The 19,788-nt window shown below is 39.4% G+C and overlaps 1 protein-coding gene across 3 annotated transcripts in view; it reads left to right on the forward strand.

The window, feature by feature from the left end:
- DYRK1A (dual specificity tyrosine phosphorylation regulated kinase 1A) overlaps window positions 1-19,788 on the forward strand; it is a 144,662-nt gene that overhangs the window by 100,839 nt on the left and 24,035 nt on the right. For 2 of the 3 annotated variants that reach the window (XM_052648209.1, XM_052648300.1), the window contains 6 exons: window positions 1,133-1,329; window positions 6,273-6,392; window positions 8,596-8,784; window positions 11,927-12,074; window positions 16,046-16,332; window positions 18,850-18,996. In XM_052648209.1, the coding sequence (XP_052504169.1) occupies window positions 1,133-1,329; window positions 6,273-6,392; window positions 8,596-8,784; window positions 11,927-12,074; window positions 16,046-16,332; window positions 18,850-18,996 (1,088 nt within the window). The remainder of the gene's footprint in view (window positions 1-1,132; window positions 1,330-6,272; window positions 6,393-8,595; window positions 8,785-11,926; window positions 12,075-16,045; window positions 16,333-18,849; window positions 18,997-19,788) is intronic. The other variant, XM_052648249.1, reaches the window with a different exon arrangement.

Consider the following 19,788-nt stretch of genomic DNA (forward strand, 5'->3'; position numbering starts at 1 on the left):
AATGGTTTGGCCAGCCCAATACTTTTCATGTATTAAAGCACTTTAACCTTCACCACAACTGTTGGAGGTAGATATTATTATCAGGAAATCAGGTGTGCAAGGTCACACAGCTGGTGAGTGTGGAGCTGAGATTTCAGACTGCAGCAGTCTGGCCGGGGATCTGTGCTCTTCACTTTGGGGCCAGCACTATTATATGTTTCAGAACAAGCCGACTTTAGAAAAAGTACCCCAGTGCTGAGCAGTGTGGTGTGTGGTGTGGTCAGAGTTTGCTAGTTTACTCAGCAAGACAAGCACAGGTATGCTGGGCCAGTGTTGGTTGGCCAGGGTTTTACAATTTGTCCTCTGGCTTTAGTCTGTGTTTGCAAATTTGGTTGAATATAAGAAAAGTCTTTCTCATTTCCTAAAGAAAAATTAACTTTTATTAGTTAGCTGCCAAATACTTTCAGGAACAAATCTTCATTTTTCTTTTCTGCTGTGAAAAATCATGACCATGGTCCCAGCCTACCTGCGGGATGATTCTCGATTGTTCGTTTTTGTGGCAGGCTTTCCTGGTCTGGGTTCTCTAAGGACTGTGTTGGAAGAGTCAGAGAAATTTGTTTCCATGAGTTGTGTACTCAACTTTTAATTATCCGTGTCAGTGGTGAGCACCACTAGGACCAGTTTTCCACCTGGTTTGGGGGGATGTTGGTTATTGATGGCCATACACCTGGCAGTTGCAGAGCAGACTCTCGGCAGTGTTCCTTTGAATTGATTTCTAAAGAGCTGATATGTTGGTCAGGCCCTTTGCAGGAATTCAGAGATTACTTTTGCAACTTATGGTTCTTAATTGATAAAGATCTAATATGTGAAAGTAAGTATTAAAGGTTATTTCCATTAGTTTACAGAAAGATTTGCTTAAGGTTTTCTCTTGAAACAGGCTTATATATACTCATTTTTATCAGTGTTAGGTTTTGTACCATTTATCGTACAGCAGTTATGTTGAATATCATATCCTTGTTTGCAGTTTTAAAGACTTTTAATATTTATAGAACAACCTGAAATCCTTATTTTAAAGAGTTATCAGATAGGTCAAAAGATAGAAACGTCAGGATATGAGTGCATCCATTAAACCACACTTGTTATCTTCTCGCAGGAGGAGAGACTTCAGCATGCAAACCTTCATCTGTTCGGCTTGCACCGTCATTTTCATTCCATGCTGCTGGCCTTCAGATGGCTGGACAGATGCCCCATTCACATCAGTACAGTGACCGTCGCCAGCCAAACATAAGTGACCAACAGGTTTCTGCCTTATCTTACTCTGACCAGATTCAGCAACCTCTAACTAACCAGGTATGTTCACAATGTATTCCTAGTGATGTGTTGGGATGGCAATTTATGCCTCAAAATGATAAAATAGTAAATAGGCGAAATGCCTTAAATGTTTTTCAGTTTTGCATGTGATGGGGGATTCCAGATTGACAAAAAGACGATGTTGAGAAATTTGCATTTGAAAGTTTGTTGGATTTTTTTCTTTTTCCTTATGTATTTTACTTTAATTCAAATTTTCTCATTCTGCAGTGAGAAGGGGGAGTTATTTCTAATAAAGAATATTAGCTAAAATTTAAAAACTTTAAAGCTGTTTTTATGGGAAAGCATTTAGGTAGAAAAATGTAAGTTATAGGAAAACAAGTCAGATTCCATTATAGCAAACTTAAAGTGCAGACTTCCCACTGTTAGAAATTACTTTAGTATACTTTTATAGAATTAAATATGAAACTCATTAAAATTAAAAAGAAAAAATATAAGTTAACCATGCTTCTCATTTTAACACTCAGACTAAAGACTGAGTGATTTCACATAAGATAGATAGTGTAAGTGTAAAGTGCTATAATAGATGTAATATGCTGACCTCTCTGGATGTATATACATACATGCATGTGTATATAAGTGTGTATTTTTAATACCTTCCTGAGTTAACTGTATCCACTATGTTGCTTTTTTGATTTGGGGAGTTTTTTATTTTTTTATTTTGTTATTTTTTTTTAGTTTTTTATTTTTTTAATTTTAAAATCTTTAATTCTTACATGTGTTCCCAAACTGGGGAGTTTTTTTTAAACTAGCTACAGTTCTGGTAAAGTCTTGTTCCTTACTGAGACTGAGTGTATGTGCGTGTTTAAAATGACTGTTTTCCCAGGTACTTAGGAATTCGGTTTGTCACTGTTTAGATCTTTTAATGTAAACACAAACTTAGAAAATTTCAAAGTACTTCTAACACTGGAGTTTTTGAGGAAACGTGTTTTTTCCTAATTCAATAACACATACTTTTAATGAGCTATTGGCTACCGTGCATTGACATGGCGTGGTCTGCCGGTCATGAGACGTGGACTTCAGGTCCTGACTCGTGATCTGGCTGTGGGACTCGAGTCAGGTACCTGGACCCTTCTTTCTGTTCCTTGAGTATAAGATTGGGACCTTAGAATAGACCCACCTAAGTAACATCATTATTTGAGGACCTCTTGTATATATTATAGTAAGATTTGATCATAGTTGAACTGACTTTACATTTATAAAATGACACTGCATGTGAGTAATAACAGTCACAGTTAAATACAAGGTAAATTATGGCAGGACGTAAGAATTTGCTTTATACAGTAAATTGAGAAGTTGTATGTTTAAGAATTGGAGCAGTTGGTCAGAATTGGATAGTGTTGTGTGTACCAGAAGAAAATTCTTTGGACACCCAAAAAGAGTAATAGTGCAGTCATCTGTTCACACTGTGCGTTTGGATTCATTTTCCCACTTGTTCAAAATCGGCCTATCAGGCAGGCGTCCTGTTCAGTCTCTTTACAGCTGAAGGGCCTGAACTCCTGTTGGTGCCTTCTCCAGGATTGTAAGCAGTCCTGGGCCCAGGCCAGGCTCGCTGCTGCTTACATAGAGTGCTCTTTCAGTTCTAACACTTGGCGTCTACGGAGGGGTAGGGAAAACATCCAGTCCTTTAAAATTATTGTTTGTTTATATGATTGTAGTCGGTAATTTAGTTAGCAAAGTACCTATTTTTAGATAGAACCGACATCTTGAGGGTTATTTTCCAGTAAGAGATAAGTTACTTAGCATTTCCATTTTAAGCTGTAAAATGTTTTTGAAGATTCATATGATGTAAAAAAGACCATCTTCTAAGTAATAATATTCAGCCAGATACTTCTGCCAAACTCCAGAAATCCCGGAACCTAAAAGGCAGTCAGATTAAAAGCTCATTTAGGAAATGAAGTGTAAAGGCACTGATGTGGCGTGGTCTGCGGGCATCAGATACGAACTTCAGGTCTTGTCATGAGCTGGTTGAGGGACTTGACTCAGGGCACCTGGAACCTTCTCTCGGTTCCTTGAACGTAAGATTGGGACCTTAGACTGGACTCACCAGAGTACTTTCTAGCTCTAAGGTTCTCTAATTTTGTTACTTAATTTCCATTGTTTCTTACTGATCATCCTATTGGTGCTTTTTAAATAAGATTTATTGTACAAGTAAGTTGAAAGGAACTAACTTAACATGTTGTTTCTGGTAGTTAGTCTTTCTTGTGTGAGTTTATTCCATATAAGTTTAACTGTAGTTTTATCAAAAGATAAATGTAGTAAAAGTAAATGAAGACAAGTGTGATTGATGTTCAGAATGCTGTCTCTCTGGGCTGTTTTCAGACTACGTTTCATGGTTCTTAAACTGTGTATTCTGGATATGTCTTACATATGCTATTCGAGTTTATTAATAGCTCTCAAAATAGCAAAAAAGGCAGGACATAGTGTTCTTCATTCTCCACTACATATGAAAATATAAGGGAAACATAAATAAAGTAAATGGAATAGGTATTATTAAACTAGAAAACTAGAAATCAATTTAAAATGAAGTCCTAGCACTTAACACTGTGGGCTCTTCTCAAGGAAGATTGATTGAGCTCTTGTAACTTACCTCGCAGGAGGTGTGAACTCCTGCTTTGTGTGTGTATGCGAGAGAGAGTGATCTGTGTCTTCACACAGACAGGAGCGTCGGGATGAGGCTTCTTTTGGCCTCCAGAGCCAGAGAGCTGCGGCCACGGGAGGGGAGCTCGCAGCTTCCTCTTCAGTGAGGACGCTGGGGCGGTGTGGAGGCTGGGGTCTCCTGGCTCCTCTGGACACCATGGGCTTTCGCCCAGCAGTGGAAGGGAGGAAGGGAGCTGGCCACATTACCTTCTCCTGACCTTGTGACTGTGAGGAGGTGGAAGTGGATAAAGCATCAGATGCTTTGAGTCTTAGTATAGATTTATAACTGAGTATGTATTTGGACAAGTTATTTTCTAACTGTGGATTGGTGCTCATTGTACCACAGCAGTGAAAAACAGAAGATAGAGTTACTTAACATGAACTTACAATGAAAGTTAGTGAAGAAAGAGTTGTTTAGTTTGTAGAAATGAATGTTTTTTCAAAATTCATGTAGAAATGAATTTTGAGTGCCTGCTCTGTACAAGACACCATCTCAAGCAGTAAAATGCGGTCTTATCTAAAGGCCAGTTTTTTTGTGGGTGGAATTCATCTGGTTTATACATACAGATGCCCCTGAAATAGTAATTTCTGTGGCCAGAGTACATAAAAGTAAGGTATTTAGAATTAGCTAATTGGTGTGGCCTTGTTGGCAGTTTGGCTAGTTGTGGAAGAGGAGAGCAGTGTTTGGTGACATGGCAAGCCTGTAGCACACACTCATATACTAAGTGCAGAAAACTTAGGGTTTGAGTATAGATGCAGAGGAAACTGATGTTAATGTTGATTTAAGAGAAACTGCAGAGGCAAGACAATTCTGGTGTCTTAAATTGTTGTTCCCAGGTTGTTATCCTCATATTTGGCTCAAATAAAATTTCCACTTGTTTCATAGGAAAAAAAGAGGAGTACAGCTAGGTAAGCACTACGATCATGCCATCTCTTCATGCCACAGGGATGGGGTTCTTTCCTGTTCCGTCCTGACAGCCGTCTTCTCTGTTTGCTTATTGTGGGTTTGTTTTCCCAAGACTCCAGACGTTTCTCTGAGGCCTTTGTGTGATGCCTAGTGTCTCTCTGCCCCTCAGGTTGGCTGGGGGCTCGCTGGTTTTGCTAGTATGTCTGTTATGAGAGCTGGACAGCAGCCCAAGGGTGACTGGTGGTGGCGATGGAGGGTACCTTGATGTCTGTAATTGCCTTGGAGGATCTGTTGGTCACAGAAGACCTTCTGGGAACCCCTTTGCTGAGGCTTGAGATGAGACAGAGGAATTGGGTGAACACACCCTCTAGGGTCACTGGTGTGCCAGTTGCAGTATTTCTGGGTGTGTTGTGTTTGTGTTTGGAGGACGTTTGTGTTTCCTATTCCATCCCCCATCTAGCCGGAGGCTCTCAGTTGAACCCTGACTGCTTATTGGATGATGAAAGAGACGTGGGTTAGCTTTGGGTTGGGAGTGTGGTTGAAATGAGTTTTTAAAAAGAAGGTTTCATTAGCTTTAAGGTGTTCTCTGGAACTTATTTTTGGTTGGCTGCTAGTGTAATCGTAGATAGGGATATTGGTATTACGGATTCTCTTGTTTATTCATCACATATTTATTAAATGTCTACTGTGTTTCAGACAGTATGTCTGCTCCTGTTGTAGGCAGAGGGAATACAGCATTGGTCAGCTATATCTGCCTCATATGGCGTTTTCCCAGTAGGGGAAGAAGGAGAAAAAACTAAAACCAATAACCCAGTAAACGTATACCAGGATATTAGGTGGTGGCAGGTGCCGTGCAGGGTGGGCAGAGGGAGTGTGGAGGGGGCGTTGGATGTGTTTAGGCAGAGGGTGGGTCTCCTTGGTCAGCTTGAAGGCACGAGAGCAGATTTCAGCTGTGCTCCCGGCAGGCGCTGCGCAGAGCGTGGGTCTGTCTGCCTGTTGTGAACCAGGCCAGGCTGGAGGAACCATTCAGAAGAAATTTTTCCTTAGGCTGATTGTACAGTGGAGAAGCCCTTTGGGGCAGCCTCTGCGTGTCTCCTGGACCAGGGGGATGTCTGTAATCCTCTCGTTAAATTTGGGAAACAAAATTGAAGGCATCGCAGCTGGGTATATTGTTTGCCAATTTCATTTATTTGTTCCAGTGGTTGTCTTCATTGGATTCCGGTTGAAAGAGATGACCAAGAGAGAATGTTTCATGTGAATGTTTCATGTTCTAATGTGGATGTCTGTTTTGTTTTAAATGCATATGCACAGGTCACAGAAGAGGGAGTTCATACCAGCACAGCATAGTTAAAGTGCTAGTTTTCTCTGTCTATTTAAGGTGATGCCTGATATTGTCATGTTACAGAGGCGGATGCCCCAAACCTTCCGTGATCCAGCTACTGCTCCCCTGAGAAAACTTTCTGTTGACTTGATCAAAACATATAAGCATATTAATGAGGTAAGAACTATTGATTTGTTATTATGGCGTCTATCTCACCATAGAGTGGAGGAACAAGTTGTTTTGTAGTGTGTTTAAACATATTAAAATTACTTTTAATTCCCAAGGATTGTCATATTGATTATTATTATGAAGACTGGTAAGTTAGCGGTTTATAGATAAAAGCGTCATAATTATGTAAAAGAAAGATGCTGTATAAACAAGAATTGTAAAAAGATCATTGTGAGTAACTTTCCTTCTTTTTAAGTTATATTTAATACATGCTGAGTTATAATTTCTATAATACCCCTTCTCCAAAACTTCAGAGGAAAGGGAGGGAATAGTGATAATGTAAAAGTATGAAAGTGTTACAGAATTTTGCTTAATTTTTTATGTATCTGTTTCTGCTTTTGCCAGAGATGTCAGGAAGCTCTGATATGTGTTTAATGCTCAGTTAACAGGCGTTTGGCCTAGTTTATCTGATAATATCTATATTTGTGTGGTTTAAAATTTTCTTTTTAATGAGTGTTCTTTTTTATCTGTATCCTTTCACTGTACGACACCTGAAAGCCTTTTTGGTGGGATTAAGTAGCATAAAAACATAGCACTATGAATTACTCGTCTTCCAACGTGACTCTTCACTTTGAGAAATTATTTTTCTGGTGTTTTAGCCCTTTGGCTTGGTTGTTACTTGCTCCTAACATCAACTCTAGCTGTATAGTGAATTAGTAAATGAGCTTTTCTAGAGACGGGTGGTCACACCTGTGCTCTCTTTCCTCTTCCAATGGGGCCCTACATACTTCCACATTAAAGACTTATCTTCTACCAGCTTGAGAGCCATTTAAAAAGATGTTCTTATGTGTGTATAAATTTCTTAGCAGTTTGGTGCTGTTTAATGCCACTATTATTGTGGCAATGTGTCAAGATAAAATTGAAGTGAACTCAATGAGGAACATTTCTAAGTTGGATTTTGTTTACAATTTATATATTCTAAAAGATGTTTCAAACTAGTTTTTGGTCATCTGAAAATAATCTGATAAACTAATATGCTAAGTTGCTTTGTTGAAGCTTGTTTTTAGCTGTTACCTTGTAAACTCGTTTTTCTGATATTGCTTTATGGAGTGTAATTTATCATTTCCTCAAAGTTACTTACCAATTACTTGAACTATTGCCTCATTAATTACCAACTACTGGGAGAAGGCGATGGCACCCCACTCCAGTACTCCAGCCTGGAAAATCCCATGGACAGAGGAGCCTGGTAGGCTGTGATCCATGGGGTCGCGAAGAGCTGTACATGACTGAGCGACTTCCCTTTCACTTTTCACTTTCATGCATTGGAGAAGGAAATGGCAACCCACTCCAGTGTTCTTGCCTGGAGAATCCCAGGGACGGGGGAGCCTGGTGGGCTGCCGTCTATGGGGTTGCACAGAGTCGGACACGACTGAAGTGACTTAGCAGCAGCAGCAGCAGCAGCAGCAGAACTATTGCCCAGTCCACCTGTTATTTTTTATTAGTCTTAGAAACTGTTTTATAAGAAAAACAGATACAAGGAAAAAAACTCAGTCTGTGATCAACCACAGCTTCAGTGCCCCTGAGTGTGGGGGGAGGGGCCTGACTGGTTTTCGTTACTTTGTTGTCATAAGCTTAAAGCCCAGCCTGTCTCAGAGGCCCTTCCCATATTAGTAAAATATCAGTTCATACACATTTCACTTTTCATTTCTGAAATCTTTTGCTTTAGGGTCAAATATAAAATTGGGATTGACTAGAAGGGGGCGCGGTTAGCATTTGTTGTTTATATCAGCATATACGTTTTCCCAAAGTTCCTTATATTATACACTCCTAGGATCTATACCAGCTCACTGTATGTAAATTATACCTTAGTTTTAAAAATAAATGTAAATCAGGTCCTGTTGCTTTTCTTGATGGGAGACTGGCCTACTTACTTAAATATCTCCTATTTATAAAACGTATGAACAGTATAATTCTAAAGTGAATTTTTCTGTAGGTGTTTTTCATTTGATATATATTAGAGTTTATCTGTAATTCAAATAGCAACTATAGAAATTTCTGGGTTTTTTTTGTTCCATAGAATAAAAATTCATCAGTTTCTGACTGTTGGCAGATTTGTCTCATATGTACTCTTGATATGTATGTATATATATGGTGCCACTCCATGCCTCATGATTTTTAATTACACAGTTAACACTAGATTCTCTCATTTTAGGTTTACTATGCAAAAAAGAAGCGGAGACACCAACAGGGCCAGGGAGACGACTCTAGTCATAAGAAGGAGCGGAAGGTTTACAACGATGGTTATGATGATGATAACTATGATTATATTGTAAAAAACGGAGAAAAGTGGATGGATCGTTACGAAATTGACTCCTTAATAGGCAAAGGTTCCTTTGGACAGGTAATCTAACAAGTTGCTGAATTTTATAAATGAGAACTTCTCAGTGAGTCATGTTATTATAGCCTTTCCTCAGTAGTACACTTCTAATAGTTGTAAATAGATATAAAGAATGGATATGTAAGCATTTGGGTTATTATAGTTCTCTAAAGTTAGTAAAACTATTATCAGCTGCATCAGCTATAAAAACTCTATTAGACTTTTTGTTTGTTTCACAGAGTTACTATAGCTACCAAGTAGTTATTTTACTAAGTGATTTGAATCACTCACAGATAGTACGGCCTCTTTCATTGGGCTTTTAGTCTCTGGATGGTTCTTCCTGATGTATGCTGGAGATAATTGCCTTCCTGCCTAATCATCCTCCTCAAAAGGGGCAACAAATGACCATTTTCAGCTGCCTCAGCAGGTGTCCTCTCATCTGAGAGACTTGGACACCCAGGGCTGGGCCCCGAGCTGGTCCTCAGCCCCTCCTCCAGCCCCGTCAGGCCTCTGAGTGGACAGAGGGTCTGCTGTTAAGTCCTCACGGCATCAGCATTGCTAGTACTGTGATGGGCATCATTCCGATGGGTGGGATCCTTCAGGCCGGCCTAGTGTGTCTCTTCGTCCCTGTCCTCTTCTCTCTACCTGTGGCTCTCGTCTCTCACTTGCCCAGGACGAAGTGCAAACCTTAACTGTGTTAGCCTCTTGCCTCACCTATGCCCAGATTCAGAGCTGCCAGACCTCCCTCCTTGTCCTGTTAAAAAACTTTCGTCTGGGTGTGAGGCTCCCAGCTGTTTCCATCTGTAAGTCTCCCTGTCTTCTCTCATCCCGTGTCATCAAGTCACAGAGCTGTTTTGTTTGAGGTATGATTTCCTGTTAATCCCAGTCTCCTTTGCCTTGGAGCTTTTGTGCAGTGAGTCAGTTATTAATTTGTGGTGCAAATATTGTGCCTTTTTTGGTGATTTTTATGGATTTTGGAGATTGTTTTTGTTTTTTGGTTTTTTTTTTTAAACTATGAAACCTGTGTACTCTTACTTATCTGTTCCTGCCCTGCAGGAAAGCAAAAATATGCCTCTTTTCAACCAGTGAGGAAAAATTCAGCGTGTGTTAGTCTAATCATGCTTAGGGCAAAACAGCCACAGCTCTGGGCCCAGACAGATCAAGGTTAGACCTATAGGGAAATATGAATGAGGTTCTTAGAAGACCTCTGTAATTCTGGTGTGGCTCTGCCAGGCCTGGTGGTGTGTGTCTAACATGTCTGTCCCTTTCCACGATTCCAGAGACTTGCTGTAATTATACGTAGTTTGGGGCCTTTCCCCTTGATGAGTAACCTCTTCTTCTCCTGAGTCAGGATTCTCAGTGTCTGGGGGAGTCCCTCTTTATCCAGGCTTCTCTGTCCATGGGATTCTCCAGGCGTGAATACTGGAGTGGGTAGCCATTCCCTTCTCCAGAGGATCTTCCCGACCAGGGATTGAACCTGGGTCTCCTGCATTGGCAGGTGGATTCTTTACCGTCTGAGCCACCAGGGATGCCCTTTCTTTCACTTTTCACATTGTGGTAGAAGCAACTTCTGCTTTCTCTACGCAAGCCGTTTAAGGCAAGGCATTTCTGAGGCCTACCTTTTAAGTAAGGCTGTGAACATCCTAGGTAGAGTGATTGTCATCCCCACCTTCAGAATTGCCCGGTGTCAGGCAGTTCCTCTCTGCAGCACGCTGCTCTCCCTTCTGTGGTGTGCTCCATGAAAACTGTGGCCGCGCTGCCTGTTCGCTCAGCTTAGGTTCCCTTCAGTACTCGGTCTTTGAGCTCACTGTGACCTCCCCCACCCCCTTACTTTAATTTTCTCATACTCTTGTTTCCTAAGATCAAATGAGCATAGCAAACCTGTGACGACATAGCCTTCTTTGACATCCAAACCAGTTTACCGGGTCAGACTGATTGATACCTTTCTCCTAGGCTGGAGTATGTTCAGGGTCAGGACATGTCGCTTGCCGTATTGTCTGGGTCAGACTAAGTTCTCTGCCAGATCCTCGTCAAAGAGGTGGCTGCTACGTTTCTTAAGGCAGTGGTGGGCAGTCCTGGTTGCACATTGAAGTCTTCAGGGCGCTTTGGGGGTCAAGGGGGTAGAGGGGAGGGAGGACAGTGTCTGGGCTCCAAACAATTAAACCAGACTGTCTGTGACTGGATTCTGAACATTGGTATATTTGAAAACAGCCTACTGAATGTGTCATTCGGGGTTGGAAACATTGCTTTAGCACTGAGCCGGTTAGCTATTTGCTAAGTCAGTGAATAGTTGGGCCCCCATTAGTGGCCTTTGTCCTGGAGACCATTGGGATCCGGGCAGTAGTAGACTGCAACTCCTGGGACAGTCTACACGGCCAGTGACACAGAAGAATATCAGACCCGCTCAGTCAGAGGTTTCCATGGGTCCCTCTGATTTAAAAGACACATAAGATTAACTCTGCAGAGATACAGTTTTTAAACTATGTATTTTCTAAGTTATGTGTAAATTTGTAGGAGTATGAAATTTATTTTAAATGAGTAAAATTTTAAACTGGAGGTGTGCATAGTGATTTGCACATGACTGTTCTGCTTCCTTAGCATTCATTCTCATTTTAAAACTCAAAATCCCCTAACTACGGCATTTTAAACTTATTTCCTGGTAATTTATCACTTTTTTTAAGCATAAACTAATTCTTCTGGTATATGTCTTTTATCTATGAGAATATAATTTAAATTTAGAAAGTTATCTACATTTTTCAGATAACACCTTTTAAATATCTCACACATAGGCTTGGAATTTAAGCCAGCTTTTTTTTTTTTAGTTAAAAGAATAGTTTTAACGATGCTATTTAGTGAGAAGTTAAAAAAAAAAACCAAAGTACATGTCAAGATTTATAATTTACTTCTGAAGGAGGAAAATAGTCTAATTTTAAGAAAGTTGTCTGTTTTATGGATGTTTAAAAATACTGTAAGGACGGGAAAGAAACCCATTTGAAGAATTGATTTAAAGTAACAAAGTAGTAAATAGATGCTACTGAATGGAAATGAGTAGGATCTCTCTTAGTCAGGAAGGTCAGAGAAAGAGTTAGATAAATGTACAGTTAAGGTGAACTGTAAGCTGTTGTTAAATTGTTCATTAACGAAATTTCTTTTTTTTCTTTTTTAGGTTGTAAAGGCATATGATCGTGTGGAACAGGAATGGGTTGCCATTAAAATAATAAAGAACAAGAAGGCTTTTCTGAATCAAGCCCAGATAGAAGTGCGACTTCTCGAGCTCATGAACAAGCATGACACTGAAATGAAATACTACATAGGTAAACAGGCGCAGAGGCGCAGCGTGCTCCACCTCAGACTGCCAGTTTGAGCTAATGATTGTTTTCATATGAAAACTGCTAATTTTATCTTAAAGTGATTGAATAAAGAATTCAGTTATTTCTGTTGGGAGGGCATCAATTTATATGTGTTACTTAATCTACCGGTAGTGTTTTAGGTCTTTGGGAATGTGCAGTCCAGGTGTATGTAGTGTGACAACAAATGAGAGTCGCGGCCCTTGCTTTTCAACTTGCAAGAATCATTTGTTTGCTTTAATGATGCTTGTTTATCTAGAGAGTTCTCTGTTAGCTTTAATCATTCTAGTACAGCTCAGAAATTAGAAGTGAGCGATTATGTCGTTAATGGTTCAGTTCAGTTCAGTCGCTCACTCGTGTCCGACTCTTTGTGACCCCATGAATCGCAGCACGCCAGGCCTCCCTGTCCATCACCAACTCCTGGAGTTCACTCAGACTCAGAACCATCGAGTCAGTGATGCCATCCAGCCATCTCATCCTCTGTCGTCCCCTTCTCCTCCTGCCCCCAATCCCTCCCAGCATCAGACTCTTTTCCAATGAGTCAACTCTTTGCATGAGGTGGCCAAAGTACTGGAGTTTCAGCTTTAGTATCATTCTCTCCAAAGAAATCCCAGGGCTGATCTCCTTCAGAATGGACTGGTTGGATCTCCTTGCAGTCCAAGGGACCCTCAAGAGTCTTCTCCAACACCACAGTTCAAAAGCATGAATTCTTCGGCGCTCAGCCTTCTTCATAGTCCAACTGTCACATCCATATGTCTGGACTCAGGTGTCAGGCTCTTCTTGAGAAATAGTAGCTCACATTTCCTGAACTCCTACTGTGTTCCTTACGCTTTTCAGTCCTGTACAGAAGGTATTAATAGTAGAATCCGTATATTACAGGTTGTTTGTACAAAGAGTAACATTCCCAAGGTTCCAGGGTTCTAGGAGTGCGAATCTGCTTTGATCTAACTCCAGAGCTTATGTTTGTTTCCTTATCCTGTGGTGTTTCTTTTGAGTCCCGAAAGAAGAGACAGAAGAATTATGAAGCTAGTGAGGTCTAGGGCCAACTGATACATGGGCAAAACACCTTCTAATTATACATTCTAAGAGAGAGGCTTTTGTTGCTGTTCAGTCATGTTCAGTTGCTGAGTTCTGTCTGACTTTTTGTGACCTCATGGACTGTAGCACACCAGGCTCCTCTGTCCTCCACTGTCTCACAGATTCTGCTCAATTTCCTGTCCTTTGAGTTGGTCATTTTCTGCTGCCTCCTTTTCCTTTTACCTTCAGTCTTTCCCAGCATCATGGTGTTTTCCAGTGAGTCTGCCCTTCATATCAGTTGTCCAAAGCATTTTAGCTTCAGCAACAGTCCTTTCAATGAATAGAGACTTTAGGACCAATTAATTAGACTTTTAAAAAAATAGATGTATATTAGCAACTTAGGTCAGAAATGCTAGCTTTACCTGATAACCATGAGGTTAAGTTTTATTACCAGACTCCTGTTTAAGAAATGAAGAGAGAGCATTATGTTTCTTTAGTCCTCCCAAAATAATAGAAACAAAATTGATGTTTAAAGGTGTATAGTTCAGATAGATTTCATTTATGGAACACCCTTCACTCCCTGTTGATATAATAAAATGAGCTTATACTATTTTTTTCTTTCTTATTATCTTTGTAGATATCTGATACAACCCATAGTAATAACATTTGTGTTTAAAATCCTTTCTTCTCACATTCATTGCATGTTTGTTGTTCACACTCAAGTGTATTTTGTGTAAGGTGGGCACTTTTCCGTTCAAGGGGCTTAGGAGGCTAGGAAGGACATTCTAAGGATGCTTGACTTAATGGTCTTTGAACATAGCTCCCCTCTTCTTCCTCACTCTTGTGTGTTTTATTTTGAAGTTTTGCTCAAGTAGTAGAGATAATGTTGATAGGATCACTATAATTACGTATTTCTGCTTTATTGAAAGAAAACACAAAATGTTAGCTACTTGGTTAACTTATAATAATTACTATTTTTGTTTTAATACACTGACTCTAGTGATTGCAGGACTCATTACAGATACTGTTTTGGATGAGTTTTTTTTTTTAAGTTCTTATTTAGGAAGATGGTGAGCTCATGTACACTGTCTCAAGAAACTGAGGTTCTGTACTAAAAACAAGCACGGAGAACTTTAAACACAGCCCTGTCAGTAGAGTTAATACATTAAATTTAAGGTGTCTGGGAGTTGTATTGCTCTCTTATGGTGTGAATAACTTTAATTTTGAAATGATTTGATCAGTTTACTCTGAGTTTTACAGTCTTAAGTCTTTGAACTTAAAGAAACAATCTACTTTTTTACCACATAGCATAATTTCTTATCTGGGTTATTTGCTACCTGCCATGGTCTAGTTAAAAAAGCATTCAGTTTAGGTCTAAAACAGTCTTGCCAACCCTCCATTTTCCCCAAAGTTCAGTTTAAAAAACTGAACGTACATACTTGTGCTTGAGCTTCCTTTGACAATGTCTTTAGTGCTCAGCACATTTATAGATAGCCAGTAAGTGAATGATGAATCAGTAGAATTGAGTGGATTGATCTTCCATCAGAAGAACATTCTGATCATAGGTTCTTAGAGGGATTTTCATAGTCACATTTGAATTCTGACATCAGTTACCTTTTGCATCCCTTTAGTGGCTGCTGCTTAATTAGATCAAAACTGTTACTTGGCCCATGTCTCGGGGGTATCTTATGTGACATGGAGCTGTGTTCTTCATTTTAAACCTATGAACTCAGTGATTATGAGCGGATATTAGACATTCTTATGTACCTGTTGCTGAGCGTTGAGTTGGGCTGTGGGCCCCTATAGAGCTGCGGCAGTAGTTGAGTTGTGTTATCCTGACTTGCAGTCATTTGTGTCAGGAATGATCTAAAAACAAGAAAGGCGAGCTACCACCAGGCCAGCACCGTGTATCCCTGTTCTCGGGGACCAGATACTGGGTAATGCCAAAGTTATTCCAGATGGAGCTTCAGAGAAACCTCTGTTTAAGTTATACTGAAAGGCCAGAATGGAGGTAACCTTGACAGATGGTGGTTTTATGTCATCTCAGCTGAGTTACAGGTGCTCAGTTTGGTAGATGTGAGAGCTGTCCTGCTGGAGGGCAGTGACGTCCTCTGGTGTGCAGTTAGTGTTGATACTTAATAGCACAACTTTTTTCCAAGCGGTTTATTGACCATTAAGCCTTTTAAGAAGGTCAGTAATGATGCCAAGTAATGTATTCTATACTCTTTCCCCATTCGTAAGCCTACTCATAATTCCCCAAAGCTTCAATCTTGGATAAGAATCCTATGGAGCAGTTTGTTGAACATAATCAAATACATCGATTATGAACTCTTAGTACCTTACAATGTGATTTCAAAGCCTTTGCTGTATTTACCTAAAAGAAAAAAAAAAGTCTTCCTTTGACAATTGTTTTCAAAAATTATTGGTGAAATCTGAGGCTTAGCAGGGCAGATGTGTATATGTATCAAAGCCTTCCCAGAGAGGGCTGCCACACACAGCATTGTCACAGGCTGGGCATCCCAGCGGGTGGAGCTTAGATGAAGTCATGAGGTGTAGGCGTCTCAGGAAGTCAAAAGTGTTTTCTCTTACATGTGAGGATAAAGTTATTATTCAGAGTACTGTGTGTTAGTTTACAGACCTGTGTTTACAGACTTGTGTTTTCAGACCTGAGTTAGGCATTTTGGTGGAACTTCTTACATTACATTGCTTATTGGCGGATTCAGCAGATGACCAGTTTTGATATTCTTAACTGCTGAAAGAATGTGCTTCTTACTGCAGAATTTTTGTTTCCCAATTTTAATTTGATAAACTTTGCATTTGACATTGACATTTTATAGAGTATTGTAGAATTCACGTATGTGTTATTCTCACTTTTTTTTTGGTATGTATAATTTAAAATGAAACTTTTTGTTCTCTTTCAGTGCATTTAAAACGCCACTTTATGTTTCGAAACCATCTCTGTTTAGTTTTTGAAATGCTGTCCTACAACCTCTATGACTTGTTGAGGAACACCAATTTTCGAGGTGTCTCTTTGAACCTAACACGAAAGTTTGCACAACAGATGTGCACTGCACTGCTTTTCCTTGCGACTCCAGAACTTAGTATCATTCACTGTGACCTAAAACCTGAGAATATACTTCTTTGTAACCCTAAACGCAGTGCAATCAAGATTGTTGACTTTGGCAGTTCTTGTCAGTTGGGGCAGAGGGTAAGTATATTTCAAAACTTGTGATTTAAAGTTAGAGTTAGGTAAAACAGTGTAAGTAGATATTGAAATCTTACTAATATTTATATAATTTGAAGGTAATTACAGGGTTGTTATGTTTAAAATCTTGAATCACCTGTGTTGATACCTATTTTGGGAAATCCTTTTTTAAATGCAAACATTGATAGTAATACTTTGAATTAGAAGGTATTTGTTTTTCGGAGTTTATGTTAAATTATGCATGTGCTAAAAGAGAAAACAGGATGGATATAAATTACGACATATGTCCAAACTAATGGACATATTGGTTTGGTTTAGTCGCTAAGTCGTGTCCCGCTCTTGCAACCCCATGGACTGTAGCCTGCTAGGCTCCTCTGTCGATGGGATTCTGCAGGCAAGAATACTGGAGTGGGTTGCCATTTCCTCTCCAGGGATCTTCCCAACCCAGGGATCGAACCTGGGTCTCCTGCATTGCAGGTAGATTCTTTACCAACTGAGCTATGAGGGAAGCCCAGTGGGCATATTAGTTTGTGGTAAATAAACGTGTTTTTGAGTGCTAAAAGCAAACATGTCCATAGCCATAAGTAGATTTAGGGTTAGTTGATTTAGGAAAGCAAGTTTCCCTCTCTTCTTTCTAGCATTGTGAAACCTCCTCTGTTTTGCATATGAAACAAAAGTTGTAGGTTGTTCTCTTTTTGAAACCAGCTAGGATCACTATTTGATACTTTATTTAAAGTGTTCCTATTTACTTGTAGATATTGAAATTGCATTTCTTTTTTATTTTAAAGGTAAAAACATAACTGACTTTCAGATATTAGTGTTTAATATTGGGTTTCCATTTGTTTTCCCCAATCAGTGAAATTTCTGTCTTGTCCAACTTTATTCTAGCTTTTAAATAAACTAGGTTAATTTAATCATGAAGGTTTATGGCCAGTTAATAGGATTGTCCTTTTGTTATTTCCTGCCAATAATGCTGCATTAAAATAATTTTTAAAATTGGAAGGAATAGGAAGCAAAGTTTGCAGTTCCAGTGCCTCTGAAAATCAAGAGATGCTTATAGTTGTTAATAAGAGATAGAGTATATTATAAATGGAAAGTATGTGCCTATATTGAGTCATTTGAATGGATTTTAAGACTTGCAGAATTTTTTCCTGTTTGAACCAAGTCGTATGTTCTGTGCTAATATCAAACACTATTGTCTCTCCCACCAGACGGAGACAACTATACCTTTAGCTCAGTGACTTTTTAATTATTGGGTTGGCCAAAAGTTTGTTCAGGTTTTTCCATAAGATGCTTGGAAAAACCCGAGCGAAATTTTTGGCCAACCCAATATGTGAATGTGTCAGAATCCCATGGAAAATCATTTCCAAAATAGACATGCAGTGGCCCTCCTCCAGGTCTGCTGGCTCAGTGTCAGAAGGTAGCAGGGTACAGCCTTGCAGAGAGCCCACTACTGCTCTGCAGGTCGCCAGCTGGTTAGGCAGGTGACAGAATGCTTTCACAAGCTGGGAAACACGAGTCTCAGTAGTAGCTTGTCTTTGGGGCTTCAGGGTGATCTTGGCTTCTGAAATCTTGGTAGTGTACTTCTTCTTCCTGGTCCCTTTCAGTTAGGCTTTTTTCACTTCAAGAAGGCCGTAAGGTCGGGTTGACCTCCTTGTGGGGTTGTGAGATGATTCTCCAATGTTCGGCTGGAGTTTGGGGCAGGCCCCAGCAGCTTTCTGAGAAAGCATCTTTGTGCCACTGGCTGCCCGGTTTGAGTATTAAGTTAGGTAGTCTAGTTAGCAGGGTGTTGTTTGGTTTTCTCCCTTTTAAAATAAAAGCTATCTTTGCTTTTGTGATACTTCTGGATACAAATTTTAAATGGCCAAGTGAAGATGAATTGATCTCTGAAGACATTCTCAGATTATTCCATTGCAAATAATCCATTTCAAGATTTTCTTTTTCTAAGAAGTCTTAGGATGGATGGAGGAGGATGGGATAAAGAAGTGATTAGTCAGAAATGACTCCCAGTTGAATCTTTGCATGGCTATGTTTCTAGGTTTATTTGTGAGTCTAGTACAATACAGATGGCTGAATTTTCAATTACATTGTACTGAGTTTGACTCTTAATGCTTCGAATTAACCTGAAGAAATTTCATTCTTTAAGTTAATTTAAATATAATTTAACTGTTAAATTAATGGTAGCCACAGCAGCGAAGAGTAGTTAACAGGGAAATAAATTGTTCTCAGTCATATTTTCTTCTAATAAGGCATTATTGTTTTAGGATATATCTTGAGTACTTGTTAGGACTGAACTAAATAAAGGGCTTCAATTTTTTGTATATGCACATTTTGCATTTCAGAGTCTTATACCACTCCCTTGAAGCATTTAGTTCTTTAAAACAATACTCACAGTCTAATGTTGAAATCAGTAAACATCACTGGTAACCCAGTTATTTTTCTTCTGTTTATGTTAGACTTGTGTTCTTCATACACTATTGACTACAATTAAACAGAAACTATTATTGAAATATGTTTCAGATATACCAGTATATTCAGAGTCGCTTTTATCGGTCTCCAGAGGTGCTACTGGGAATGCCTTATGACCTTGCTATTGACATGTGGTCCCTCGGGTGTATTTTGGTTGAAATGCACACTGGAGAGCCTCTGTTCAGTGGAGCCAATGAGGTACATGATTTCTTTTTGTTTTTAATCTCTTACAGTCTAACCTGGAAGTTGTTTTTTAGGAAAATGTGTCATTTATCAACCTAAATCATTCAAGTGTTTGGTCAGTTTTAAACTTATTTTATTCATTTTAAATTATTTCAATTATATAATGGTGAGTTTAGAATTACGAGATGGGAAGTGAGATCTTTAAATCTACCAGTGAAGGGGAATAGCAAATTACATTAGAAAATGTTAAGTTTTTTGGTATGAATTTTACAGATTTTAAGTATAATAACAAAAAGATGATGGTGATGAAATGAGGAACCATCCTAAAAACACTGTAAATTTTGAGAGTATGATGTGAAATTAAAGTATTAATAAATGATGACCGATGGGATTGATAGATATATTTGATCTGAATAATTTAGGGTAAATTAGGACTCTAGAATTTTGGAGCTGCAGGCTAAGCGTAATTCTTGTAGTCAACAGGTGTTCAGTCTGTGTTCTTAGAAGATCTTTGGAGGTCAGAGGCAGTGGTGGGAAGGCGAGGGCAAGGGAGAGGGGGTCTAAGCTCCGTACAGTTGGAGGAACGGCTTTCCTTGTCTTTAAAACTGTTTGTTTGTGGAGTTTTTTTGTTTTTAAAGAAAATTTAACCATTGCAGATTATGATCAGTCCATTCATTTATACATGAGAAAAGAAAGGCTAATGAAATTTCATGACATGTCAGTCAAGTAGTGTCAGAAACCTGTCCCTTCCTCCTTCCTGCTAATTCATTTCACTCTAGCCGGTGAGCTGCTCTTCGGCAGTAATTG

Source organism: Budorcas taxicolor, chromosome 1 (genome assembly GCF_023091745.1).
Source record: "Budorcas taxicolor isolate Tak-1 chromosome 1, Takin1.1, whole genome shotgun sequence".
Classification (NCBI taxonomy): Eukaryota; Metazoa; Chordata; class Mammalia; order Artiodactyla; family Bovidae; genus Budorcas; species Budorcas taxicolor.